Source organism: Megalobrama amblycephala, linkage group LG24 (assembly GCF_018812025.1).
Source record: "Megalobrama amblycephala isolate DHTTF-2021 linkage group LG24, ASM1881202v1, whole genome shotgun sequence".
Classification (NCBI taxonomy): Eukaryota; Metazoa; Chordata; class Actinopteri; order Cypriniformes; family Xenocyprididae; genus Megalobrama; species Megalobrama amblycephala.
This window is the reverse complement of record NC_063067.1, coordinates 35,297,586-35,308,815: the sequence shown is the minus strand read 5'-3', so window position 1 is coordinate 35,308,815 and position 11,230 is coordinate 35,297,586. Positions and strand designations below refer to the sequence as shown.

Sequence of the window (11,230 nt, the reverse complement as noted above, 5' to 3'; positions counted from 1 at the left end):
TACTATGGTTTCTGATTTGATTAGTGTTTGAGTTCAACTGTGTCCAGTTAATTAGTCTCGTTAGTCCTTCTGTTCGCTGTGTATTTACACCCTGTGTTTCCTTCTGTTTCTGGTCAGTTCTCTGTTGTGTATGCCCGGTTGTTTTGTTCTGTTTCTTAGTGAAGAGTGTTTTGTTTAAAGTTGTTATGAATAAACCTTATACTGCTTGTGATTAGATCCTACACCTCTTCTTGATTTCAACCAAGTGTGACAATTACAGCATGCCCCACCTGTGGGGCATGTTGTCACATTTCACTTCCCTTCTTTCAGGGTAAATAAAGAAAAAAGTATACACTGTATTAATGAAACAAAACCACATATTTGTACCATACATGTGTGTGAAATTAATGTGGAACAAAATAATTTTTTTAAAGATTTACACAAACTGAGAAGAATCAAAAAGCATTAGATTGTGCCCAGCTCTCCCCTATGCACATTATACAACTTTGTAAATGGTCTACACAGTTTCAGCTATTGTCCTGTGAACATATTACAGAAAATTAAAATCGTTATGTTCTTATTATCTGTTTAGTGTTTCAGTCAGGATATATTTGCTAACGTTTAACTGAACCTAATACAGGATAGATTAATTACTCTTTATCTTACTGTTTATATACTAACACTTTTTACTTTAGCATTCCACCAGGATCAGGAACCAGGAAATGTTGACAGGAGATATTGCTTTTGCTCACATCTATCATGGCGTCCAAGAGAGAACATAAGCAGCAGAGAGGATTATGAATTCATGCAAATACTGTCATAAATTACTCTTTCACTTCAGTGACAATAAAGCTGAGATTAAATTCTTTTAATGCCAAACATAAAATTCCCAATGTCCAGTAATTAATGGACTTGAATGTAACTTACAAAAGCAAAGTTGTGTTGCATTCACGTTTAAATGAATTAGAACTTAAATAGTGAAAATATTGATGACAAGTATAAAGAGAAAAAACAAAAAAAGATAAACTTGATTAAAATATAAATGCACAAAACATGTTAGATGCAGTTTTTACATAAGAACATAACAGAATGATTGCTGTTTACTTGCATGGCCAAATCAAAGTGTCATACAGAGATAAGCTCATACAAAAAGAAAAAAAGTTTATCCATTTTCTAAACCATTTGTCCTATCAAAGTGTCTATCGCAGTGTCACGGGCCGTAAACAGGGAAACACTCAGGACCGATGACCAGTTCATCACAGGGTGAACGAACACGAACACGAACACACACACACACACACTCACACACACACACACACACACACACACACACACAAACACACACACACACCTATGGGCAATTTAGTCAACAGTTCACCTGTGCCTTTGGATTGTGGGGGAAACTGGAGCACAATAGTATATTCAGAAATTAGCCTTGATTAATTAATTCTACAGGTGAAATTTTTCAGAAAAGTAAGCTCAGTAGCAGTCAGGATCAGCATACACATTCTGAATCACAACTGATTTTGGTCGTCGTTCGCTTGTGTCACTGTGTTCTGGAAGATTTTCTTTGTTTTTATCATGACTGTTATTGCAAGTGCCGAGGAAGGTAAGGAACACCGGTATGAATACAACGCCATGGACGGCCCCAAACAGAATGACTAAGAACATGATTTTGAAGAAGGTCCTGAAGATGTAGCTTTTAGCAGCCGCGAGCACCACCACTCCTGCGATAGTAGACACGGCACCCTGAATGATGGGATAGCCCAGTTTAGTGAGGGCGTCCGTGGCTTTCTCATTCGCTGAGGATTTTTCACTTGACACAAAAGCATAGGATATGTGAGCAGAGAAGTCGACAGAAAACCCGATACAAATAACAAGATTAATCATAGAAACGGAGTCTAAACTGACATCCCATAATGCCATGAAACCGGCCACTCCCACAATGACAGATGCAATGGCAAATGTCACCCAGAGAGAGCAGAGAGGGTTTGGGATCAACAGGAGTGAAATGACTAACATTGCACACGTAGCAACCACTAAGTTTTGGATTGTATTGCTGATGATGACAGCATATTGGTCGAAATAGATGAAAGCAGGGTGGTACACTATCAGATCAACGGGCGTCTGCAACTTCCCACATTTTTCTGCGGTATCTCTAAATGCATCCAGCATGTTCTTCTCATCGATCGCTGTACGGATGTTCACAGTCTGAATGAACATACGTGATGCGTGAATTTGACTGTTAGTGAAATTGACATCTTGACTAAATCCAGACTGATTAAGAAATGCAGTTAAATGGCGTTTGAATTGCATTTCATCATCTAAATTGACACCTGGAAACTGCATGTATGCACTCAGCCAAGAAACAGGCGGAATGCCTGAACGTGCCATTGTCAGATTTTGAAAATTTTCCAAACACAAGTCAAGACTTTTGCGAGCAGTTGGGTTCCAGTACTGAAATTCTTCATCCTTTATAACTAACATGACATTGGGACCATAGGAAGAGAAGAATTCATCTTCTTTGTCATAGTAACTACCAACATATGAGCCGTCTGCTGCTAAATGTTTCAGATCTAGACCTTCCTGCATTTGGAAGCATCCATAGATACTCACTGCCAAATACCCAGCATAGATCACACACACGAGCGTCTTAACCCACACTCTCGTCAGAAAAGGGCCGTAATACTTTTTAAAGAATGAATCCACTGGCATTTCAAATTCCTTTTGTGTGTTTTCATCATACGCCCCACCGACACAACAACCTCCACCATCACCAGTGGCTTCTGGGACTTTCATGCAGGTCAGCCAGTGCCTGTTGCCTTTCTCTCTCTGTCCGTTTAGTGCGAGACACGCGCCGAAGAAGGTGATGTTGAAGATGTAGCAGAACAGAAGAGCTGTGCTGGTGTACATGCAGAAAGACTGGACTGAGCGGAAGGGCGTCATGAGACCGATGTAGAAAGCCAGAACATCTGTCAGGGTGGTGATAGTGATGGACACGCCGGCCTCTTTATACGTTTCTGCTAAACGAATCTCAACAGCTTTATTAACTTCAGTCTTCTGCCAGCAGGAGATCATAATGAACATGTCATCAACACCAACACCTGGAGGAAAACAGAGACTGTGAACTTATGAACATCAGCTGTGAGACACTTACTAGGTGATGAAATGAATTAACTTACCAAGGATCAGAAAGGGGGCTGTGGCCACGGTCATGGCAAACGGCATCCCACAGAACAGCAGCAGTCCAAAACTGGCCAACACGGCCATACCAGCGGAGACGACGCCGAACGCGGCCACCCACACCTTCGTCCTGACACAGTCTAATCTGTGGAAGGAGACAAGGAATAAATGACATAGCTAGTGATAGAGACATGTGCTTATGTGATTATTTTTTAATTATTCGTAATACCTCAAACAAGACAGAATTGAAATGGTAATGGCCAGGAAATATGTAACAGAGAAGAGAGGGATGACAGAGTCTGAATTGGTCTCAAACTCATTCTGTCTTGACACTGATGTAAAGTAAGACACATGGACCTGTAGAAATGAAAAGAAAAAAAAAAAGAATAACAAAACACTTTCTGTATAATTACTGTCAGGAGTGGAAATGGGGTTAAAAACAGCCACTAAAAAGACTGATGAAAAGAGGGGAAAACATGATGATGATCCTGCAAGCTTTTTAAACTTCTCATGACCACCTTTACTAGAATTTATCACGTTCTGTTGTATTTATTGTGGTACATTTTAACTAACTTGAAGAATTTATAATCTGTTAAGGTTTTAGATTTTAAAGAAGAAAGAAAAAAGTTAACATTGTCCTAAGCATGCAATGAGGAGTCATCAATAGCCTTCCTGTATTATATCCTTTTTGTAACAAATGCTATGGTTAAACAATTACAAGAAATACTTTTCATCACAAGGCCAAGTACAAGTTAGAATCAGGAGCTTAAAAGTATGAACCTTTTTGAAGTATGGACTAAACATTGATTTTCCTCATATGTAAAATGTGTTCTGCTAATATGACAGATGCTATATTAGGAAAAACCTGGCTGTATCCCAAGAAATGACAGGGAATTAACATCAGAAAATTTAAGTAAAGATAGATTGACTTCCATGTCACTTTGTAAACAAGTCATTGTTAACTATAGCCTGTTACTTTATTGCAGTTGTGTTGTCAACCAACTTTGCATGTGTGGACCATTTTGCAAAAATAAAGCAACAAACAAATAAATAAACCTCACGAGGGTGCAAACCCAAACTACGCCCTTGCAACAGAGGGAGACAACCAGTCCCCCATCCCAAACAGAAGCGAACACAGAGTAAATCACCCTTTGAAAGTAAAGATTGTATCAATTACATCGTTACACCAGTAGGGGGTGACAAGTGACTGATAAAAATGTATAACCGATTTTTAAAAAATAATAATTAATTCAAATTAATTAAATATGTTTTTGTAAATAGACTGCAGCAACTAACATTATGTCAGAACCTATTTTTTTTAGTTGTCTATTCAGAATTGTGAACACTACTTTTTTTTTTTTTAAATGTGATTCTCAATTTCCAGAATCTTGCAGCTCATTGAGTAACAACAGCATCATAACCTCATGTGATGAAACAGGTTGTGAGAAGGAGAACAACTCATTAATAGGCTACTCTTTAAATTCTGGGGGAAAAATAGAATCAGCAGTTAAAATTATTTTAGAGAATATTAGAATAGAACTAGGCTACATGTTTAGGTTGCAATTTTTTTTTTATCTCCATGTCTATGGTAACATCCCCAAAACAAAGTTTTATAAAATGATAAACATGACATTTCAACCCTTTTAACCATTGTTTAAGAAAAGGGATGAGTGAATATTATTATATATTCTACATACATTAATATCCAAAATATTTTGCTTTTTAGAATGCACATTAGCTTCCTTTTCCGTTAAAACTGGTTCCCCTTTAAACGTGTTTAATAATTATTGATTTTAAAAGTATACTAAACTGAGAGGTAGCCATCCAAAACATTCAGTTTTCTTCAACCTGAAGACACAACCTGAGGACACCTTAACTACTATGTACTTGCATTTAAATTAATCATTTGATACATTGTACTTATTGTGTACATACATGTTTTTACATTGTACTTATATTTAAAAAAAAATCTGCATGTAATTACATCTGTAATTAATTTCTGTAATTACATTTATAATTACACTGTTGACCCATCCCTTAACCCTTACCCCTACCCTCAAACCTACCCATACCACCAAAGCTTTCCCTAACCTTACCCGTATCCTTCTCAATAGCAGCACAAGTGTTTTGCAATTCAATATGAACCCAATAAGTACATTGTACTTATTTTTTGATGTAAGTACATAGTAGTTAAGGCCACTTAATATAAAGTGGGACCAATATATTTAAAATGTTTGCAACCTGTTCAATTCAACACCACATATGCAAATTCCTAATGTATCTTTAACTTGGCCAAAATCAAATAGGAAATATGCCTGTTTAATGTTATTATAGATTATATAATATTTTATACTTTAATACATCTGAAAAGTCATTGAAAGTAAAAAAATAAATTAATAATAATAAAAAATCTTCGCAACTAGAGTCCCCCCAGTGAATCTCAGCCATTCCAGCCCTGATTACTGTCAGTCCTACTTTGATGATAGGAGCCAGAGGGTTGATATTAAGGGTATATTATCTAGTCCTTTATTTATTAATTGTGGAGTTCCTCAAGGGAGTATTTTAAGTCCCTTATTTTTTCTTTTATACATAAATGACCTTAAAGCAGCATGTTCAGAGGAACTTTTTCTTTATGCTGACGATGCAGCAGTTTTAGTGTTTCATCATGATAAGGGGGTCTTAGATGAAACAATGACTTCACAGCTACAAGAGATGTCCAAAATGTCAAAAATGTAAAAAAATGTAGTAAATTATTTGGGTTGTTTAATAGATAATAAATTACCAGGTGATTTTATGGCTAGAAAGGTATTCACAAAAATATGTGGTAAAATTAGGTTTTTAGCTAGGCAAGCTGATTTATTGGATGTTCAGTCCTTAAAATTGTTGGCAGGAGCCTTGATTCAGCCCCATTTTGATTATGCTACCTCCTTTTGGTACAGTAGTTGTTCTCAAGGTATGAAAGATAAATTGCAAAAGGCTCAAAATAAATTAGTTAGAATTATTTTAAAAGTGCATTCACGAACACATTTGCATAGGAAATTATTTAAGGAGTTGGGTTTATTGACTGTGGAAAAAAGGGTGTTTTTTAAAATTGGGTATGACTCATAAAATTGTTAATAATGGTTCTCTGGTTCTCTAGTTATTTAGAAAATTATTTTTACATGGTGAGACAACAGCATTCTTATGGTACTGGGGTAGAAATTTTAATATTTGTCCATGCAAACTTAAAAGTAACTTTTCTATATACTAGTGCTGTAGAATGGAATAAATTACAAGCGTCATTAAATGGAGTAAAAGATTTTGGGAGATTTAAAAGTTTGGTAAAAAGATGGTTGTTTGGTGATGTAAGCTAGCTTGCTTTGTGGTGTGTCCAAGGGCGTAGATTTGGTTTCAACATTGGGGGGGCTGAACGTTGGTATGCTGCCTGTTATTTATTTATTTATTTATTTATTTTTAAAAATAATCTGTTTTATGTTTAGCGTTATTGGATAATTTCTTTTCTATCTATCTATCTATCTATCTATCTATCTATCTATCTATAATAACTTAAGGAAATTTATGTATAATCATTCATTAAATTCTAACATAACTGAGTGATTCTAAAAAGAAAGAAATTATGTTAAATATTGAAACCGCCAGTAGGTGGCAGTGGTTTGCTTTTTTATTGAGTGAGTCACTTAAATCGTTCATTCAGCCAATTCGTTCAAAAGTCAGATTAATTTAGGAAGAAAAACACCGATGTGAATACTTTAGTCATTGATAATTGCAGACACTATTGAAAAATGAACTAACAAAACAGACAGCTGTTTTTGGTAACTGGTTAAAGTTACACTGATAATAAAGTAACGTTAAAACAGCAGACACTTAACATATAATCACTGAAACACCAAACTACACAGACAGGTGTTTGAATCCTGTGAGCCATAATTAGGACGTTCACTCTACAAATTAAAGGTGCTCTAAGTGATGTCACGTGTTTTTAGGCCAAAACATTTTTTGTCACATACAGCAAACATCTTCTCACTATCCGCTAGCTGCCTGTCCCCTGAACACACTGTAAAAAAACCAGTCGCCACAAGCTCCGTAAACGGCAATAAAAACAAACTGGTGCAGCCTGGACCACAAAACATAATAAACATGCTCCAGCCAATAACCGACAAGAATGATTTTAAATGCGCGTTCATGGCTGTTTCAGGAAGCACGGAGGGGAGGAGGAGGAGGAGGGAGGGTCTAGCTATCCTCTGTTTTGTTTGACAACACTTCAAACGTCAAAAGGAAGTTACTCCACCCAGGATCGCTTAGAGCACCTTTAACTTTGTAAGTAATTATCTGATGACATTTGACCTTTCATGTTTGGAAAAAAGAATATTAAACAAACCTTTAAGTAACCTAGATCGTTTTTTTCTCTGGGGCTGTTTTGCGGTCTTCTTGGGGCATGTAAACGGCGCATGCTCCTTGACCTTGCGAACAAGCCACGCCCTCGTGCTGTCGTCAGACTCGAAACCCCAAGTAGTCTGAGCCGATAGTTATGGCTTAATTGCAATTGGATTAGCTAGCTAAAATATATATGGAGTGAATTACACAATATTCTCATCCCTCCTTCTCAGTACATGCTTTATTCTTTTTAACGTCCCTCTTTGACCAGCAGTTTAATATAGATGGCTGGGCAGCGCTTCTCTTCATTTTTGGTGTTACCTGTGCTCACTCATTCAAACAGTAGAGCGCCACTCGCGTTGTTTTGGTGAAAGTGCGATGCATTGGTTGGGCGTTACCAATCAGTTCAATGGAGAGGGAGTATTTTTTTGTCTAATTTATTATGACAAACTCATATTTGATTAGAAACAAAATTAGTGTTACAAAATAAATGAATTCTACATATTTTTCATTTGATCTACTGTGATTTTCAGGGGGGTTGAAACTGATGGATTTTAATATTGGGGGGGTTACCCCCCCCCCCCCCCCCAACCCCCACACCCCCCACAAACTACGCCCCTGGGTGTGTCTATTGTCAAAAGTGAATGTATTTTATTATATATTTTATGGGATACTTGTTATTTTGTAAATTTTTTATAAAGGCTTGTAAAATAAATAAAACTAAAACTAAAAACTAAAACTACATAAATGTGTTTCATTGTGTGGAATCAAAATGCAGAACTAATTATTACAAATTATGACAGGACATGACAAGGCAGAAAAATCAAACAAATGTCTATACAGTTAATTATCATGGTATATTACAGTTGCTGTCCAAATGACTTTTGGTGCTTGACTTATTGTAGATGGTTGGAAAAATGTCACATGAGGTACTTTTACACACAATGGTCATTAGGTATCTGTATGTGTATAGATTTAATTCACAATCATCTTTACTTACCGTTTTCTGGTCTGTAGAGTTTGAGAGGAGTTTTAGAAAGCCATCAAGCCAGTTTTCAACCTCCTTCTTCTCGTCTAAGAAATAAAAAAGCCTGACCGCTTTTGCACTGGTGAGCTTTGAGCTATCCAGCTCTACACCGCCGATGGTTGTTCCCAAAAACATGCCATTATTCATCGGATATGTTATGTTTAAAGAAACTATTTCAGTAGCATTGTAATTTATAATGTCTAAAATTGCATTTGACATACAGTCTCCCTTTGTTTTTGCACAGAGGTTTTCAAAATTGTTTCCCGTCGATATACTTTTCACTTGTCTGTCTAACTCTATAATGTCATTAAAAGCTGCTACAGTTAATATATTTTCTCCTTGCAAGCCTGTAATAATCAAAGAGGCATAAGTGCCATCAGACGAAAGCCGTAGCTGAGAAAACTCTTCAGATTGTGGGAAATTTTCCACCACAATCGCCCTCTCCAACTTGGCAGGTCCATTGAGAGGCGTAAACTGGTCTTCAATATCATTTGCCTCCCTCTCCTGAAGAAAGATGAAACCAGCTCCAAGGGCAGCAGCTACACATATAGCTAATAAAAGAAACACAAAAGGATATCTACCAACAACACGACCAAGCTTTTCAAAGACCAGGGACAGAGGCCTTTCGATGCAGTCTGTTTTACACTTCGCCATCCTCTACCTCACTTCAGCAGTCTAGTCCGTCTTCAAAGCTCCAGCAACACCCTTCGTTAGTGTCTCAGTGTTGTTATAATGTCATCATATCATAAAGGCTGAGCTGAACACTAACAACTCATTTGTTACTCATTAACACACTTTATTGTTATCTCCTGCCTTCTGCATCACTGCCAGAAATAACTTGCTTTACTTGCTTTACTTTAGTGGCATTTTTATTTCAACTAAGGCTTTTAATTTTTTTTTTTTTTATAACCATATATGTCTATTAAACATAATTCATAGGCAAGTTAATGAATTAGTTAATGATGAACAAATCATTTACAAAACATGACCATTTATGTTCATAAATGATTAATAAGTGATATGCTAACAATTTACAAACGTGTTGTAAGTTATCTTATAATATGTTTAAACCATTCAATAAATCAAACAGATCATTAGTAGATGGTTTATAAGTTGATACATTATTTATCACTGATAAATCAATTAAGTATTTATGATAAAAATATTTTAGTAAGAAATAAATATTAACTAATAACTTATAAATGACTTATAATGGCCAGCAGCCATATCACCCTGTAGCCCAAGACTGGTCACCCACTGAAGCTAAGCAGGGCTGGGCCTGGTCAGTACCTGGATGGGAGACCTCCTGGGAAAAACAGGTTGCTGCTGGAAGAGGTGTTAGTGAGGCCAGGAGGGGGCGCTTACCCTGCAGTCTGTGTGGGTCCTAACACCCCAGTGTAGTGATGGGGACACTATACTGTCAAAAAGCACCGTCCTTGGGATGAGACGTTTAACCGAGGTCCTGACTCTCTGTGGTCGTTAAAAATCCCAGGCTCAAAACCTGGCCCCATTGTCCTCTGTCCATCATGGCCTTTAATCATCCCCATACACTGATTGGCTTCATCACTCTGTCTCCTCTCCACCAATAAGCTGGTGTGTGGTGGGCGTTCTGGCGCAATATGGCTGCCGTCGCATCATCCAGGTGGATGCTGCACATTGGCGGTGGTGGAGGAGATTCACCCTTCAATATGTAAAGCGCTTTGAGTGTCCAGAAAAGCGCTGTATACATGTAAGGAATTATTATTATTATAACTGAATTAATTGAACATTCATAAAATGTTAAAATATCATTAATCATTTATGAATGTATAGTCATGTTTCGTAAATGATTTGTTCATCATTAACTAATAATTTATAAGTGACTTATAACTGAACATTATTATAAAGTGTTACCAGCATGGACATGGACAGTCGTTAGCTTCTTTTACTACTCTTGAGATTTTTTAATATACCAGGTGATTTAGATGTTACTACATTTTTATTTTACTTGATAAAGCAGTTTTCCGTCAAATCGGCCTGTGTTCAGATGGTCACTGCAACCTCTAAATCCAGCAAACCAGACCAGAACATTTTTAGCTATTATTCTTTGTAAACACATTATTCTCTTGTAATTACTGACCCCTTTTAAAAAAAAAGGATCAGGAAAAAAACAAAACATTTTAGCAGCTCCCAGTATGTCCCATTTAATGATTTATACAATCTTTATGAGTAAAAACATTATCACAACTTTTATGAGACATTTTTATTATTATTTTATATGATTGTGGTTTGTGTCTTTTCAGAAAGTAGCTATTGGACTGTTAATGAAGAGTTTATTTAAAGTGTAAAGGTCAACTTACCTAGGGTGACCATACATACTCTTTTTCCCAGACATGTCCTCTTTTTGGACCTAAAAAAATGCGTCCGGCCAGGATTTTTGAATCGGCCAAAATGTCCAGGAAGTTCATTCTTTGAATTAACCTTTTTTTTCTCGGTTAATAATGACTTTAATCTCGAGATGGTTTTATTTTTTTTATTATTGCTTGGCCCTAATCCTCTTCTGTACAGGGCTCCATAAATTGGCACAATCCCTGATCAAGGGAAGGTAACTCGTAGTCGAGTGGTACAACATTGGACAAAACCAACAATAACACGAGTTCAAATCCCACACAAACATGGCCTACTGAG

The 11,230-nt window shown here is 36.7% G+C and overlaps 1 protein-coding gene across 1 annotated transcript; it reads right to left on the bottom strand.

The window, feature by feature from the left end:
* Positions 1–629: 629 nt before the first annotated feature.
* On the bottom strand, positions 630–9,281 carry LOC125260766 (patched domain-containing protein 3-like). The gene is made up of 4 exons (XM_048179281.1): positions 8,537–9,281; positions 3,392–3,519; positions 3,162–3,307; positions 630–3,083 (listed from the first exon to the last, which is right to left on the bottom strand). Exons 1-4 carry the CDS (start codon positions 9,215–9,217, stop codon positions 1,459–1,461), a joined length of 2,580 nt encoding a protein of 859 aa, XP_048035238.1. The 5' UTR covers positions 9,218–9,281; the 3' UTR covers positions 630–1,458.
* Positions 9,282–11,230: the final 1,949 nt, after the last annotated feature.

Bases quoted from the DNA above. Each gene is read 5' to 3' on its own strand.
- LOC125260766 (XM_048179281.1), bottom strand. From the start codon at position 9,217: ATGGCGAAGTGTAAAACAGACTGCATCGAAAGGCCTCTGTCCCTGGTC. The intron at 3,308-3,391 runs GTATTACGAATA...CTCCTTCCACAG, and splicing joins TCAATTCTGTCTTGTTTGAG to ATTAGACTGTGTCAGGACGA. The intron at 3,084-3,161 runs GTAAGTTAATTC...GTTTTCCTCCAG, and splicing joins AGCCCCCTTTCTGATCCTTG to GTGTTGGTGTTGATGACATG.